Source organism: Thamnophis elegans, chromosome 1, assembly GCF_009769535.1.
Source record: "Thamnophis elegans isolate rThaEle1 chromosome 1, rThaEle1.pri, whole genome shotgun sequence".
NCBI lineage: Eukaryota > Metazoa > Chordata > Lepidosauria > Squamata > Colubridae > Thamnophis > Thamnophis elegans.
The window spans coordinates 11,079,366-11,096,832 of NC_045541.1; the positions used below are offsets into that span (position 1 = coordinate 11,079,366).

Consider the following 17,467-nt stretch of genomic DNA (forward strand, 5'->3'; position numbering starts at 1 on the left):
ATCCGTTCATTTGATTAGATTTTTTTAAAAAAGATATTTTATGCCACCTTATTTTTTAATAAATAATTCAAGGCAGTCCACATCCCTAATATTCCTTCCTCCTCTAGTTTCTATACAATGTGAGGTGAATTCAGGAGAGAGGGAGGGAGAGAAGGAGGGAGGGAGGGAGAGGGAAACAGAGAGACAAAGAGGTTCAAGTTACCCAGTGGACTTTCATGCTTAAGAGCCGAGGTGGCGCAGCGGTTAGAGTGCAGTACTGCAGCCACTTCAGCTGACTGCTATCTGCAGTTCGGCAGTTCAAATCTCACTGGCTCAAGGTTGACTCAGCCTTCCATCCTTCCGAGGTGGGTAAAATGAGGACCCAGACTGTGGGGGCAATATGCTGACTCTGTAAACCGCTTAGAGAGGGCTGAAAGCCCTATGAAGCGGTATATAAGTCTAACTGCTATTGCTATTGCTATTGCTATTAAGACGGGGCTAAAATTTACATCTGTTGATTTCTAGTTGTCTCCTTAACTACTGCAACAAACTGGCTTTAGGCAGACCTATAGCTCCATGAAATTCAGGATCAATTTACCAATAAATCACTGTTCTTAATCATTTTCAGTATCAAAGTTACATTGAATACACTAAGACTCTTCCTCTGAATCCTGCCCCAGAGATCTTTGGGATGAACTCCAACGCTGATATCACCAAGGATCAAGCTGAAACGCAGTTGCTATTTGATAATATTCTTCTCACACAGGTGTGTCCATTTTCAGTTCAAAAACTAAGAAGAACCTAGCTACCACCATTACAATCAATGGTTTTATGCACTTTGGGGGATAGTGTTTGAAATGCAGAAAATCAGCTTTTTCTTCTCTGTTGTGGGCCTGTAATCTTTGCAAATCTAGACTGTGAAATACTACAATTAGGTTTTAACCAGAGCAGTTTCCAACTTGCATGCATATAGATAAACTGTGGGCAGTTCAAAAGGAATGCTGAATTGCTTGAGTACTATAAAGCTTTTAAGGATCTCCAGTAAATTCCAAAATACATTATTGGTTTTCTTCTGGTAATTCCACCAGCAATAATGGGTATGTACAAAGATGTCTCCAGTACTTTAGGCAGTCATCCTGGCCTGAAGCCTCTAATGCTTTCCTATTTTTACTTCTATTTCTCGAACATCTCATAATACAAGGTTCATGAGATCTACCATACAATTTCATTTTCCCCAAGGATGAAAATATTTCCATTCCATAGGGAAACACAGGCAAACTGAGAATTATGTCACAACAGGGACTTGAGAAGCACACATAGATCTTCAAGCCATGCAGTGTCCTTCCACACAGGATGCCTAATGAGTGAAAGTTTTGACATTGCACAAGTGCTTGATTATGAAGCAAGAGGAACAGGTCCACCATCTAGAACAGGGGTGTCGAGCTCGATCCCGTCATGGGCCACATCAGGAGTTTTTTTGGCCTTGAGGGAATGGGGTAGGTCTGGTCATTGCAGCTGACTGGGTAGGCGTGGCCGGGCCTGGGGTGACAGGGGCTGGTTCCTAACCATCTTCGGGATGGCCATGGAGGCCACGGTTCCACCACAAAACCGCGGTAGACAAAAGCGTGGTTGACGAAAGCGCGTGATGTCATCACAGCGCGACGAAAAAGATAAAAAAATGTAAAAATAAAGCGAAAACCTTACCCTAACCCCCCCAAACCTAACCCTAAACCTAACCCTAAACCTAACCCTTAACCTAACCCTAAACCTAACCCTAAACCTAACGAAAAACCTAATGCTAACCCTTAACCTAATGCTAAACGTAACGCTAACGCTCTAAACCTAACCCTAACCCTTAACCTAACCCTAACCCTAAACCTAAACCTAACCCTTACCTTTATGTGAATCGGCTTGCTGTAATTTAATTTTTATTTCAATTTTTCGATCTTTTTCGTTGCGCTGTGATGACGTCACATACGCGCTTTCGTCGACCGCGCTTTTGTGGAACGCGGTTTTGACGGGTCACAGGAGGCCACATGTTTCACACATCTGATCTCGACTATATGTGAGAAAGACCTGGATCTCAATGCAATTAGAAATGTATATGGCAAATGCACAGTTGAGTATTCTTAAAGCTCTCCAGATTGCTTACCTGCAGATAACAGTGTGGGAAAGAAACAAATGTGCACCCTAAAAGCCTCACTAATAACATTTTTGGGGTCCATACTTAGTAGACTCATTCAGCTGGCTACTTCATAGTTGGTCAGATTGAAAGCAATGGGCTGGGAGTAGATTAACACTCCATTCCTGATGATTTCAGTAGTACCCTAATACGGTAGCTGTTTCAAATGGATTTCCCTCTTGAGATAATCAGAAGGGCAAACTACTTTGCTGCCCTTGAGATGTTACTTTATAATAATGCTATCCAGCTAGATTAAATCTTCTGTTGTCCAAGATGCCCAGAGTATTAAAAAAGCACAAAAATGGCTCCAAGTCCAGACTTTCTAATGCAAGAAACACAATTTTTGCATCTGAATTAAATGACATCAACTGGCCACTCTCTGTCCAAGTTTAAGTCCCCAGTAAAAGTTCTTCCTGCTGGGCTGAAATATCTGGTAGGCCTTTACAGCATTTCACCGCTCTCTTTCTCTCTGTTTTGTAAACAGTCTCGTGCAACAGGAGCAGGTGCTAAGTCATCTGATGAAATTGTTCGTGAGGTGGCAAGTGACATTCAAAGTAAACTTCCCGCTGACTTTAACATTGAAATAGCAATGAGGAGATACCCAACAACCTACACCCAGAGTATGAACACTGTGCTGGTCCAAGAGATGGGCCGATTTAACAAATTATTGCAAACTCTCCGAGACTCCTGCATCAACATTCAGAAAGCAATCAAGGTAAGATAAGCTGACGAGAAAGCGTGTTTAGTTTGAATAGGCTGGAAAGAGTAGCTGTCAGCTCCCATTAGTTTCACTGGAGACTTTGAGGATTTGCCCAATAGTTCTTTTAGTTTGAAGGGATGGAATAATCCCCGAGCTCTGGCCTTCACCACTACTTGGGAGGTGCAGTTCCCAATTAGAATAACATGCTCAGCATTATGCATCATTGCTGTTTTAGAAATCTAGCAGTAGAGACGAGGGGTAGGATGAAAAGCCATGGAAATACACTTTGAAGACAGCAGCCTACATTGGCCTACTATGCAGCTGGAAGGATTGTCCCCCCCCGCCCCCCCCCAAAAAGTTGTTCAAATGCCAGTGATCCAAAACTGAGCAATGAGCTAGTAAATTCTCTTTTCAACTCTTTCTTCTGCTAAATATTTAACATATGCTCTCCCTTTTAAGCCTTTTCCTTCTGGAATGGAATAGAACAGATCAGAATACTTTATTAATCAAGTGGGATTGGACACACAAGTAGAGTACTTGTGTGTCTGATTACACAATCAATACAGTACAGAATACATACCTTACATGACTGCCATAAAGATTACTTGGGCACTATATGGGAAGGACCAACTAACAAATTCATATTTTCATGATCTGTGTAATAGAATTTACCTAATACAAGTATTGACAATTAATTACACTTGATTAAAGCTGTATGCTGCCTAATTCTAATGACTGGGCAACATATTGTGTAGCTCAAATAGTGGTAGGGGATGAAATGGAGTAGTTAATTTTCAAAGTTGCCGCACCTGTCTCATCAGAACTTTCGCTCAATGTATAGCTGTCACTCCACAACTAAACTGTGTAACAGAAATATGAAGAGTATATCAATCCTAACAATAAATGCAGTCCTGTGAACTGAACAGTGGCTCACTGTATGTGCTGCAACCACATATCAGCTTAACTCAAGAGTACAAGCTTGTACAGTAACATGACAGATTTTGAGTGACCACTGCATAGAGACTAAATTACCAAGCTCAGCTACTCCCTAGAGGCAATATTTGGTAAAGCTATGATGCAGTGGTGGGATTCAGCCAGTTCGCACCTATTCGGGAGAACCGGTTGGTAACTTTCTAAGTAGTTCAGAGAACCGATTGTTGGAAGAAATCTCCTTTTGTTTTTTCCCCACTTTACAGGGCTAATCCTGTAAGGAAGGCAGGAAGGAAACATTCTGGTGTTGTTTCTAGCCTCATCTTTATTGCCCTGCTTACAGAAACTGCCTCTCCGGTTAACCCTTATTACATTGTAACAGCTAAGGCGAAGTGCCCATCGACCTGAGGGACCTTGAGTTGGCCAAGCCCACCCAGTCACATGACCACAGAGCCCCACCTACCCAGATGGTCATTAGGGCAGAGAACCAGCTGTTAAATTATTTGAATCCCACCACTGCTCTGATGATATGGAGAGGGACAAATCCACATGTGTTTTTTTTTTCTCCTGTATCTCAAACAGGGTTTAGTGGTGATGTCTGCAGAACTGGAAGAAGTAGTAAATAGTATTTTGAAAGGAAAAATTCCAGGCATGTGGATGAGTAAGTCTTATCCAAGCCTCAAACCTCTTGGCAGCTATGTAAATGATTTTCTTGCCAGATTGAAGTTCCTACAGGTGAGCATTTCACTTAAAATTTTGATTCTAGGAATTGAAAGCTTTCTTGATCTGGGTGTTACTTTAGATACGTATAACTACAATTCATCATCCTAGGAAAAGCCGCATCATTTCTCTGTATATGCATATCGCTTTAAATACTCTTATAGAAACACATCGCATGAAGTAGGTATAATTAATATCCAAAGCACTATCTCAGATTCTGGGCACGTGCTGTTTACAATGATTTGAGTATTAGGGCATATGTTACATAACCTAAGACAACGGCTGTCTATTCAAGTTGGGTCACTGACCACAGAATACTGATTTTTCTCATTGCTGAATGCCTGCCCTTCAGAAGTCATCTCAAACCCAAGTACATAAGCTTTAAGTGCTGGAGACCCATCTTGCTATGATGCTTTGGTAACAATTTGGTGAGATTTGGTGCTACTGATTAAAAGCATCTTGACATAAGATTTTAGATTGAATTCACAGACAGAGGAAACACGGTTTGCCATCCTCGACAAAAAGGAGCACAGGAAATATAACTTAGACATTTTGAAGCGAGGTTATAGAACATTGCAAGACAATTTTGTCATTTTTAGCTGCTTAAGGTGCGACTTAACCATCCAGAGTTGAGGTAGGAAATGTGGCATTCTAATATTAGATGATAGTCACAGTCCGTGGTCACGTTAAGTCGGGGTTGACAGAACCAAGATCTGGCACACCATGGAGTCCACTGTCATCCTAAAAAAAGCCTTGCACAAACATAAAGCAAAAATCTGATTTTCCTTTGCCACGCATGGCACATTTAGTAAGGCTTGCCCATTTCTAAAAAGTGCTGGGGGACGGGGGAATCCAGGGAGTAGGTTGCATTCCATCAATGCCTCTTGAGACAACCTAGTGAATTCATTTGTTAATATTAAACTAAATTCCCTCCTCGTCCTGTCATTGCAGACGTGGTTTGAAAATGGCACTCCCCCGATGTTCTGGCTTTCTGGCTTTTTCTTCACACAAGCCTTCTTAACTGGTGCCCAACAGAATTTTGCCCGGAAATACACCATCCCAATTGATCTCCTAGGGTTTGATTATGAAGTTCTGGAAGACAAAGAATACAAACATGGCCCCGAAGATGGTGAGTCTTCAATCCGATTGGCAGTTCTATAATCGGGAGAACTTTATTTTAATTAGCACTTTTGTACTCTACCCTTCATCTCTAAGACAGGGTGGGAAATTGGGGAAATGGAATCTAAGCTTCTCAAAATCATTATGAAATTAGGCTGAGGCTGTATGAAAGTTCACATGCTAAGCAGGGATGTGCGTTATCATAGCTCCCCCTCCCTACCCTTTCATCCACTTGATCCTCTACATACAGTAGAACCTCTGACCATGACCAAACCAGGATTTTTTAAGCACCAAATTTCCTGTTGCTTGTTTACAAACAACAGCGACCCACGTGCGGCCACTGGATTAATTTTGGTTAGGTTTGGGTCACGACCAAAGTTATGGAATGAATTATAGCTGTGACCAGAGGTTCTACTATGCTTTCTTTAATATTCCATTACTGTTGTGACTCAGCAGTTCTGCTGAGTCTTTTCGGGATACAAAATTCAGTATGCAGCTGGGGCTTGTGGGAGGCAGGTTTGGAGATAAAAGGACGGATTCTGCCACGCCCCAGTCGCTGGAGTCAACGTTGTTCCTTCGAGTGTTCCTTGTTTGTACAACATTGCTTGATGATTAATCGTGATTTATGCTTGTTACACTTGGATAAGTGCTTTGGTATTTCATGTAAACCTGATCCGTGAAGACTGTGGAAGAACTGCAGTGCTTGTAAGAGTTTTTGTTTTGCATTCTTGTTGGAGACTCATATTTATGTTATTTCTGGGCTCGAAGCCAGTTTGAACTGAAAACTGATAAAGACTTCCTTTTAAGTTGCCTGTCTGCGTTTGTTAACGAGCCGTGAAGAGGGGGACAGAACACATTACTACTTTAATTGAATTACAAATTCATGTCGTGAAAATTGGTCATCGTAAATTCCATGAGATTATCACAAAGGTTAAGAGGGTAGGTTGTGGCCTAATAGTTTGTTACGGCCACGTGTTTGCTACAGAAAACCTACTTCTGAATCCGCGTGCAAATCATACTTTTCAACAGGTGTTGAAACTAATCCAGGGCAAAGCTGCAACCTATCACCTATCTGTTTATTTGTGTATGCAGAAATAATCATTGCGTGAGATTTGTCTTTGGAAGTTGTACAGAATCCATTTCTCGGTATGGGCTTCCCTAAAGGGAATGATCAAAAAAACATAATACAATGTAAAGTTGTTACAAAATTCCACAAAATCATTTTATATCGACATATTCTTTTCTTTTTCAAATAAAAAACAGGAGTCTATGTTCATGGATTATTCTTGGATGGAGCTCGTTGGAACAGGAAGACGAAGAAATTAGGGGAATCTTACCCCAAAATCCTTTATGATAATATGCCAGTGGTTAGTATCTTCCTGCTAAATATGATTTTTTCTAGTAATCTGGTAGTCCTCAATTTACGACCACATTTTTTTCTAGTCATCAGGCAGTCCTCAATTGAACACAATTGAGCCTAAAATTTATATTGAGAAATTTGTTACGTGAGTTTGCTCCATTTTACGACTTTTCTCGCCACATGTTAAGTGAATTACTACAGTTCTCAAATTAGTAACATGGTTGTTAAGTGACTCTGGTTTCCCCATTGACTTTGCTCGTCGGAAGGTTGCAAAAGGGGAATCACATGACTCCGGGACACTGCAACTGTCATAAATGTGAGTCAGTTGTCAAGTACCCAAATGTAAATCAAATGACCATGGGGATGCTGCAAAGGTCATAAGTGTGAAAAAATGGTCATGAATGCCTTTTCCCCAGTGCCTTTGAATGGTCACTAAATGAATTGCTGTAAGTTGAGGACTACCTATATCCATTGACCTGGGTTGAAGCAAACATGAACTTGATAGTTCCATGAGGGGGGGATTCAAGTATGCATATTACCTGTGTGTAAGCAACTCAAGTATCCTATGTGACTATATATCCCACTTCTTAAATTGTGCTAGAAGTTTGCAATTTGATTGTGCCACTATGTCGATTGCCTTGATTTGGTTCAGAGGTTCTGAAAGATAATCTGTCCTCGCCCAGATAAAGGGAAGTGCCTTGTAATCCACCGGCATCTTAACCATCTCCTCCTACTTGCTACAGATGTGGCTTAAGCCTTGCCGAAGGTCAGACATCCCGAACAGACCCAGTTATTTGTCTCCGGTGTACAAGACAAGCGAAAGACGAGGAACTTTGTCCACTACGGGCCACTCTACCAATTTTGTGATTGCAATGATTCTGCCTTCAGACATGCCAGAGGAACACTGGATTGGGCGAGGGGTGGCCCTGTTATGCCAGCTCAACTCCTAACCTAAGGCATGCCGCCGGGAAGAGAGAGGCTAATGGCCCAGCCTGCCACATTCAGTATCCTTTTTTTGTATCTTTTTTTTTCTAAAGAAATTCAAATGTTTCAAAAATTTTAAATACACTTTATTTGCATCTTTTAAGTTGTAAAAAAAAAAAAAATAGAATAAGTTGAATGAAATAATAATAAAAAGTTCTTGGGGGTAAAAAGCAAGTCTGCATAATTGTTTATTCAATAATTTTATTTTCTTACGTTCCTTGTGAACAAGGAACAGACATAAACACAACACTGTTGACAATGGACAAAAAAAAACAGCATTTCATCATTTCCAGCTTTATATATATATATATATTTATATATATTTTAAAAATGGATTTTGTTGTAACAAATCAAAACAACACCCTACCCCCCTTTCCAAAAGCAGTATCTCAAATATATTTCAGGACCATAATCACATTGTTTCAACCATAAGGAAAGAAGTCACACTGCATCCTAGGATGCTATACAGCATTTTCTAAGCAATCATCATATCACAGCTGATTCAGTGCAGTGTGATCAATATGGGATGTCACACAGTGACAGCATTTTAAGATACAAGTAACATTTATGCCCTCTAACAAGTACACATTTAAATGAGACTGGACTCCAAGTGGAAGGGAATGATGAATCCACGTAGAAATGTAGTGGAATCCTAATTGTCCCAAATGTGATCACTTAATTGTATTTCAAAAAATTGGGGGAACTTCAGCACCCAAGGAAAATAGGGGAAGCTGAGACTGCTCTACGGCTCTTCACAAAGTGTAACAGGCACACAAGTGAATGAGGGAGGATCGTCTCCCAAAGGCTCACCAAAATCCTAACATTCCACAATAGGGCTGGTGTTTTGTAGGGGGAAAAAAAATATATTACTTGGGTCTAATTGTGTTCCCCAGATTGACATTACATTATAGAGCATGCCAGCAGAACGCAAAAGGAAAAAGTACTACCTGAAGTAGAGAAAGCTTTATTCATAATTACAAAAATAGACTTTGAAAATCTTGTATGCCGACTTTTTTTTTGCAAAATAAAAATAATAATAATTTTAAAAAAAATCTCCCTCCAGCGGTCTGGCAGACACTAATAAATCAAGAGTCCAAGGGCCCAAAACTTAGAAGTCCCACTGATAAGATACATCTCTTCTAGCTTGCAGCCAAGCATTTTTAGCTGGAGTTAAGCTACTCTCTCTAGCCCAGAGAGCGAGACCAAAGAAGACCCCAACCTCACAGTCTTCACAGTTGTTCTGAGTTGGTATGCAGTTGGTAAGGGAGCAGGAACCGGTTCTCCTGGAGCCACCAGGAAATCAAAACACTGCTGTCTGTTAGTATTCAACCCCTCCCACAAAAGCCACCATCATCTGACATACCTTTAAAGTAGACAACGCTTGCACAAATGCAGGAATGTCTGGAGAAAAGTCAGTGGAATGATCAAAAAGTAGATTGGAATGAAAATATCTGGTTTTGTAACTTTTAGGAACTCTGATGGGAATCAAGGAAAGTAGCCCCCTACCCACTAAAACCCAAACCCACCAACTTTTCTTTGCAGCTCAGCTTACGTACACTTTAAAAAAAAAAAGGAAGAAAATGCTGGAAGAAACAAACTCCCAAGATTTAATTTAGGACTAACCTGTTGTGTTCTTGCTTCCCGGGACTGGAAGCGTCTGCTTATCTCATAATCTCTTACAATTTGTCTCTCGGTGTTAATAGTTGATTGGCACAAACATTCTCCCTACAGTGGAGCTAACCCTGCAGAGTTAAGGCTTTCCCCCCCCAAATCTGCTGGCACAACCACTTCACTATCCTAGAAGGCCTGATCTATGTAATCCCTATAGCGCACCTCCCTGGCATAGGTTTCTGGGAACCCCTGCAGCCATGTGGGGGAGTCACCCTGGAGGCAGCAGGTCTCCCTGCTGGGCAGGAAGCCCCGCCAAGACAGGAAGTCGCCTGCTTGGCTTCTGGGAGGAGACCTCGGGTCTTCTACATTGCAGAAAGAACCCAGCTGCCACACAGACAAGGGGCGAAAGGCCAGTCGCATAAAAGAAAGTTCAAAACAACGAAAGCAATCTTTGAAAAGGGGCCTGGGGGAGAAAATTCCCAATGTCAAGCGGCTGCAGATGTTCCAAAGGTAAATGGCACTGGATTCATACATTCCAAACTGTTCTCAAGAATCATGTCAAACAAACATGAAAAAGGGCTGCTGTCAAAGAATCTCTTGGCAGGACCTCTCTTAGTAACAGAGAAGAAAGTATGAACTGCTCAAAATCAGCACTGCTATCTGCTCCACAGCCGCAGCCAGGGGATTGGAGGGAGTCCACAAGCAATATTTGAGCTATTTTGCTAATCCATCTCCCACAAGCTAGCATGAAATAGCTAATACTTTCCAACCCCACCCCTCCCCAAGGTACACAGGCTTGATTCAGAGATCTGCAGCCTGCTTTTCCTTGGGCTTCAAAAGAGTACAATACCACCGTAATAACGGAAGGGGCTCAAAAGATTTGCAAAGGAGCTAGTAACCGCCGAGTTGCATAATAGTGGCTGCAGACAAGAACACATGCTTGAAACCCTGTATTAAACAGCTGATTGGCAAGGAGCGAGGAAAGGGGGAAGAAAGTTCAATTCAGTGGCTGAACCAGAAAAACACCCAGTTTTACTTTGGTCATACCATTCAGCGCATCGCAAAAAAGCCGACTGAGCAGGTATCAGGGCTGGGAGCAAATGCAATCCAATAATAACATGCTAGACTATTCATCCTTTTTTTGCTTTGTTTTAAAAAAAAAACATTGAAAAGGTGACCCCTTCCCAGAATGGTTCTAGTTGTGCACTGCCAACTAATTTCAGTTGCGAGCCTGTGTGTGTGTGTTACAGGCTGGGACAAGGAGCCCGGGCAATGACCTAGCTTGGCACGTGAGCTCTGTGGGTATATAGGGCTGCCTTTCACCACTTGCTCAAGTACAACACAAAAGGCTTTGTCAGGAGGGGGTGTGATTTCTGCTGCCCGTTGCCAGAGCCAAATAGAAATGATATGTTTACAACAGCATCTCATGCATCATGTCTACATGCTCTGCTTCCAACACAACCTGATTTTTTTTTTTTTTTTAAAAGGAAAACGCTGGACCAAATCAATCGTCTTTTGTTTGTCTCTTCCTTTCCAGGAGCTGGAAAGAAGCAGAGCCTGTTGGAACAGATACCAAAATACGGTTACTGATAAATCAGTGTGTGTCACTGCTTTGTCTGGGAACTGATGTGCATACAGTACCGCAGGGCAGACTTAAAAAAAGTCTTACAGTAGCATGACTGCAATCACAGTTGAGTACTGGAAATTTTCAAAACTGAATGTCCAACACTATTTTGTCTTCGTAAAGGGCAATCACGAGCATGATGGCAAAACCTAGGACAAGCCCCAAGTTCTGGAGGATGAACTGACCCACCGGACAGTAACCGTGCTCTTCGTTGTCTCCATCCCCATGAAGCATCTCTGGAAGCTGAAAGGAAGGAAAGGTCTGAATAATCCTTTTTAATCAATAAACCCTTCTTCAATCCAGAAACTTGAGAAGGAACTTCTGCTTTGAAACGATCAAGCTGCACTGACAGAGAGCTGAGTCAGTTTCACCGGGTCAGGCTGCTTTTCCCATGAACTTCTCCTCCCACAGAATTCTACGCATCACTGCTGTGACTTAAAATCCGACTTCTGGAAGCCCAAGCTACATACCCAATCAACTTTTTTTTCATTTTCCTGCATAATCAAGGATGCCAGGATTGTTTGTATTAGTTTCTCTCTTTATTTCAACCCCAGATGCTCTATATTAATTAATTAAACTGCCACCCATCCACCAAAAGGAACTCCGGTCAGCAAACTACCACCATTATCCAAGTTTATTTACAAATAAGGCTATTATTCTTAGCATATAGTTCAGCTACTCCTCCCTCCCTCATTATTGCTACTGTTCCCTTTGGACAAATGGTAGCCTTCAACTGCCATCTTCTAAGAGTCATTCCATCAAATCTTTCTTCAACTGGTCATATTTACTTTCCTGTGCTAGGAATGCAAGGTCATCCCTGATCTGTCCTATCGTGGGCAAGCTATTCCCATTCTGGCTCTTTCTACTGTTCCCTCGTTGACTTCCTATATGGCCTGGATCTTCTGGCATTAGCAGAGCTGCAGGCTTCAAAATAGTCTTCCTCAGCCTGGGAAACCAGCAAGACTCCAAACACTGCCCTACCCCAAAGGCCACACACACACACACACACACACACACACACACACACACAGAACCACTATGTACATATTGCAGATCTTACCATGTCCACAAGGGCCACGTAGAGGAACATGCCAGCAGTGACTGCAAAGATCCAAAGAGTGATATTATTTGCGTATTGTCCCACAGCTGTTCCTATTAACATTCCCACATAAGCCATCATGGCAGAGAGGAGGTTGTAAACAATGGCCTGCTTCACAGTCATGCCCGCCTTCAGAAGTACAGCAAAGTCACCTAGTGGAAAAGCAAAAGTGATAGCACAATCACGGGTGCAGCAATGGATTATCCAGTCTAATCAGGGACATCCTTACTCAAAAGATACCTGAGTGTATATATACGTTCACGCAACCCCTGGGTTCTATGATTTCAACATGGTTTGAGGAGCAATTCTTTAAGAATTAGCATTTTCATTTTGAAAGACTATATTTGTACTCATGGTTACAACCACAGGACAAGCAATTTAACCTGACAGCTTTCTGATTCATGCCTTGGCTAAGCAGGATTTCTGGTGGTTAATGCTGTTGTCTAAGTGGGGGGGGGGGGGGGGGGAGAATAGGCATGACAAGGAAGATTCATGCTATAGAAGGGAGAGAGGATCATGCACCCCTTAAGTTGCCTCCAAAGGTTGAACTATTCAGTAGTAGTCTAGCCGTGTTATTCCTTTATATCTCTATATCAGAGTGTCTGCCACCTGTTACAGGTAGTCCTCGACTTACAACAATTCATTTAGTAACTGTTCAAAGTTACAACGGCACTGAAAAAAAAGTGACATGACCATTTTTCACACCTACATTCATTGCAGCATCCCTATGGTCAGGCGATCAAAATTCAGATGCTTGGCAACTGATTCACATTTATGACGGTTGCATTGTCCCAGGGTCATGTCATCACCTTTTGCGACCTTCTGACAAGCAAAGTCAATGGGGAAACCAGATTCACTTAACAATCGGATTACTAACTTAACTGCAGTGATTCATTTAACAACTGTGGCAAGAAAGGTGGTAAAATGGGGCAAAACCCACTTAACCAATGTCTCACTTAACAACATAAATTTTGGGCTCAGTTGCGGTTGTAAATCGAGGACTAGCTGTGCTTCTTAATCTGGCTGCTTTTGTCCCAACAAAGCAGAAATGATCTCTTGGACAAAGGACTGGCTAGCAATTCAGCTGCTGTTGCCGTTAAAAAAACTATGATTGTAAAGTAAATGCATAGTTTGCTGCAGGATAAACTGCAGAAATAAAGAGAGAATGAAAATCAAATCAGCGGTGCGTAGGGAGAGAGGCAGCTGTAAACACCATCAGCTGATCCTTTCCTGAAATTCTACAACTGAGCAGAACTGAATAAAATGCTCTGTGACTGTGACTGGATTTGGGACAGCGGAGGGGAAAGCGTGAAAACTGCTCGACAACAAAACACAGCGTTATTCCCGAGACAGTGATGCATAAGGGGGCAACCCCCCCCCTCCAAACCCCTTCTTCCCCTGCAGGGAAGGCGCTAAAACACTAGAAATGTAGCTTACACTATGAGAGAGAGAGGACAACGATACATCTCAACTGAACAAAGATACCCGCAGACTGTGAACAGGATATCATATCTATACAATGCAAGATTTGGACAGACTCTGCAGTCTCCCTGAAGGGCTGCAGTGTCCATTCTTACATTCAGGCTACTTAGCAGGGAGAGCTTTCTCAATTTCAATTGATCAAAAATATCACCCAAGCCCAGCACGCAGAGCAGCCCACCAATTTTTACATATGGGCTGCATCTTCAGCATCTTCTTCCCAGAGCCTGTGGAAGCAGCTGTCAAGCCTATCAGCCACAGAAACCTGGCACCTCCTTCCATTAAAGTCTTTTCAGTCTTCTATCTCCAGCAATGCTGCTTGGCTTCAAGTGGGTGGCAGCAGGTGCCAATGTGGGGAACAATGGCACAAGGTCCTCCAGAGATCCTTGCAACTACAACTGCTGATGTATGAAAGCTTTATTACTGTGGCTGCTTATGTATTTTTTTATTTTCCACACCTTTCCGAAATACCTCGGTGTATATAAGGGTGCAGAACCTTGGTCTACATGGCAGTTTTCATTTCTACTGGGGTCAACCTGAGTTATGATTTTTATTTTCATTGTTCCTCAGCTGAATCTGAAACGAGCAAGGCCTAGCCTAAGCGTGCAGCTGCACTAGCTCTATGACTACAACCAAATAAATTCTGGATATCACGAGCTATATAAATAATCACATCTATTAATAAGGCATTTTTGATTCACAGACCAAAGAATAAAAAGCACAGCTGACATCACATTAGCTGATTACCCAATTCATGAGGAAGTTCATGGCAAAACACTGCTACGGATGTGCTGATTCCTCCAGTTAAGCCGGCACTGAAAGCAGCTCCTGGAGAGGAGAGGGTAGAAGACCGATCAAAATAAAGATTTTAATTGGTTTATCTTGACAAGGCTATTCTTAAACAAAACATCAGTGATAATGAAGGCAGCATTTTTGGCTGAGAGATATTGTCAGGTTAACAACCAAAGTAATGGCTCAAATGCTCATGTTTTCACTTCAAATTATAGAAACAGTCCATGGATCTATATGCTACGAGGAAAAAAGAGTTGCTCTGGAATTTGAGAGAATGGACTACTTTTTATAGTAGATCTTGAATATCAACAATAGGAGACCTACCTGGTCATGTACCAGAGGTGAGTTATAAAATTTGTTTGGAACCTACAAGGCTCCAAAGAATCATTTCAGACCCAACTCAGTTCAAGAAAACTGAACCTGGAAAACTCTGATTCAGGCTTCGGATAACACATATTGACATGTGAGTCAGATTTGCCCTCAATCAGCAGATCTCAGTTGGGTGTATTGAACTGCCCTTCCCCTTCCCCCATGGGGATTACATATTGCACTGCCCTGCTCCCCCCCCCCAATAATCCCCAAGCAGGAAGATAACATCGCAGAATGCAAATATGAGCCCCTTTTGGAGTGAAGCAGCTTCCGCATGAAAACTTCTAGCGATATACCCAAGGATCTATAATCAAGAACGCACAAAGAGAAAGTGGCATTTCTTAATATAATTGCATTTCTTTCCCTATAAACCAGCAAATAATGTGTGGCTGCAAAGAAAGAGGGCCTTAAAAGGACTGAGGAAAGAGAAGAGCAGGCCTTTGGCTACTGAGGTGCTGCATAATCTGCCAGCAGCAATTAGAGAAAAGGATACAGAGCCTTATTTAGCACCACTACTTCCCCCGATGAATCTTTTTTTTAAAATCAGACACACACTATCCCATTTTTCCCCTCCTCAAGTTTATTTGTTGCAAAGAGCACCTCAAACTACCCCATCCCATCCCCAAACCTTTTGCTTTGCTTACCAATGGCCAAGCCGTCACTAAAATTGTGGATTCCATCTCCCATTATTACCATCCAGGCAATATTAGCTATTCCGGTGTCTTTTAAATCTGTGCCTGAATGGCAGTGTCCATGAGAGTGATGGGAATGTTTATGTGGCCAGAGATGGTTGTGCTTCCTCACTATTATTTTAACATCTTGACGATGGCTCCCATATTCCGCATCCGAGAGATTGTTGCTCTGGGCATTATGAGAGATGTCATTATGGGAGTGGAGCATCCGATTTTCCTCCTCGGTAGCAGACAGGAAGGGCTTTGGCAGAGAGTCAAGGTGGCCATCCAGATCTGTTAATTCAGTTTCATTAAGTCGATCATCGGACAGTACGGAATCATCTGCTCCTGAAGGGGATGAACCCAAGAAATATGTAAGTTAACAAGGGATGAATAGGATGTATTGATTAGGATAGCAATGCTGTCAATTCCTAAATTAACCATTCCCAGGAATGCTAAATGGAGATATTTTGGAGAGCAGCATAGCCTTATATTTGGAAGTCATGTTGCCAATCTTGATTACAACACAGAATAGTGTTTAACCTACAGTTACAAACACTTTACATTACTCACTCCAGCTATCATCTAGTACGGAAGTCCCCAATCCTCAGGCTGTGGTCCACTACTGGGTCATGGCCTATTTGGAACCAGGCTGCGCAAGAGGCGGGTAACATACATATGCACAGCTCCACTCACACAAGCAGCAGGTTCGCGCGCACACATGCCCGCCACTCATGCAACCCCGTTCCTTCTCCCCCATGAGCTGGACCACCAAGCCACAAAGGTTAGGCAACGCTGGTCTAGTATTGGCAATATATGTGGGGTAGGAGGGGGGGGGGAGAGAGGTATTTTTATGTGAAATAGAAGGGACGGAACCACAAAACTTAACGCACATTCAATAGAACGTGATAAAATATATTTAAGGTGTTTGAATGTACATAAAGATGTGTACATGAGAATACATGCCATAAGAACATTTGTTCATACAGCAGGGCCGGTCAAAAGCCTATGTCTGTGTATACGTTGAGGCAGTTGTTTTCTTTATTTTTTGGGTAACTGGCATTCTAATTATGGATGCTCGCATTACTGAGAACTATCTGGTACTTGCTTGGGAAAGATATTGAGCACATACTTTTCAAAGAACTATCCCAAATTCAATTGTTTATATCTGAAAGCGGGGTGGGGGAAGTACACCCAGAACATGGACAGCCATAGACATCCAGGATAGACAATGCTAAAATAATTCTTAAATCTTCCATGGTTGTATTATTGTTAACTTTTATATGGCTATGAAGTTACATACAGAGGCTTGTCTGTATAATATCAATATCAATAATAGCAGTAGACTTATATACCGCTTCATAGGCCTTTCAGGCCTCTCTAAGCGGTTTACAGAGAGTCAGCATATTGCCCCCAACAATCTGGGTCCTCATTTTACCCACCTCGGAAGGATGGAAGGCTGAGTCAACCCTGAGCCGGTGAGATTTGAACCGCTGACCTGCTGATCTAGCAGTAGCCTGCAGTGCTGCATTTAACCACTGCGCCACCTTGGCTCTGATCAGGCAGCAGATCAGATCAGCAGACCAGATCAGCAGATCAGGGTGGGTTTCAACCGGTTCGCGGCGGTCCCTGCGATCCGGTTGGTCGCCGAACCCGGAAGTAAGTAACTTCCGGGAACGGCAAAGGCCCCTCCCCGCGCCTGCACACTCCCGCGCCCGCTCCTTACCCGGTTTTGATGAATTCTGCGCTTCCACGCATGCGCAGGACGCATACAACGCCTGCGCGATCCTCCAGGAGCAGCTGGAGCATCGCACAGACGCTAGTACGCACACGTGCGCGGTGCGTGTG

General features: G+C 42.5%; 2 protein-coding genes across 5 annotated transcripts in view; one reads left to right on the top strand and one right to left on the bottom strand.

The window, feature by feature from the left end:
- DNAH7 (dynein axonemal heavy chain 7) overlaps window positions 1–8,049 on the top strand; it is a 174,848-nt gene extending 166,799 nt beyond the window's left edge. Inside the window, 6 exon segments of the mRNA XM_032210028.1 lie at window positions 608–745; window positions 2,646–2,876; window positions 4,374–4,526; window positions 5,463–5,640; window positions 6,894–6,997; window positions 7,734–8,049. Of these exon segments, the coding sequence (XP_032065919.1) occupies window positions 608–745; window positions 2,646–2,876; window positions 4,374–4,526; window positions 5,463–5,640; window positions 6,894–6,997; window positions 7,734–7,940 (1,011 nt within the window). The 3' untranslated portion in view covers window positions 7,941–8,049.
- Window positions 8,050–8,144: 95 nt separating this feature from the next.
- Window positions 8,145–17,467, bottom strand: part of SLC39A10 (solute carrier family 39 member 10) — a 40,803-nt gene continuing 31,480 nt past the window's right edge. For all 4 annotated transcript variants that reach the window (XM_032210068.1, XM_032210042.1, XM_032210058.1 and 1 more), the window contains exons 7-10: window positions 15,593–15,967; window positions 14,535–14,615; window positions 12,270–12,460; window positions 8,145–11,452 (exon numbers count right to left, since the gene is read on the bottom strand). In XM_032210068.1, the coding sequence (XP_032065959.1) occupies window positions 11,294–11,452; window positions 12,270–12,460; window positions 14,535–14,615; window positions 15,593–15,967 (806 nt within the window). In that variant the 3' untranslated portion in view covers window positions 8,145–11,293. The remainder of the gene's footprint in view (window positions 11,453–12,269; window positions 12,461–14,534; window positions 14,616–15,592; window positions 15,968–17,467) is intronic.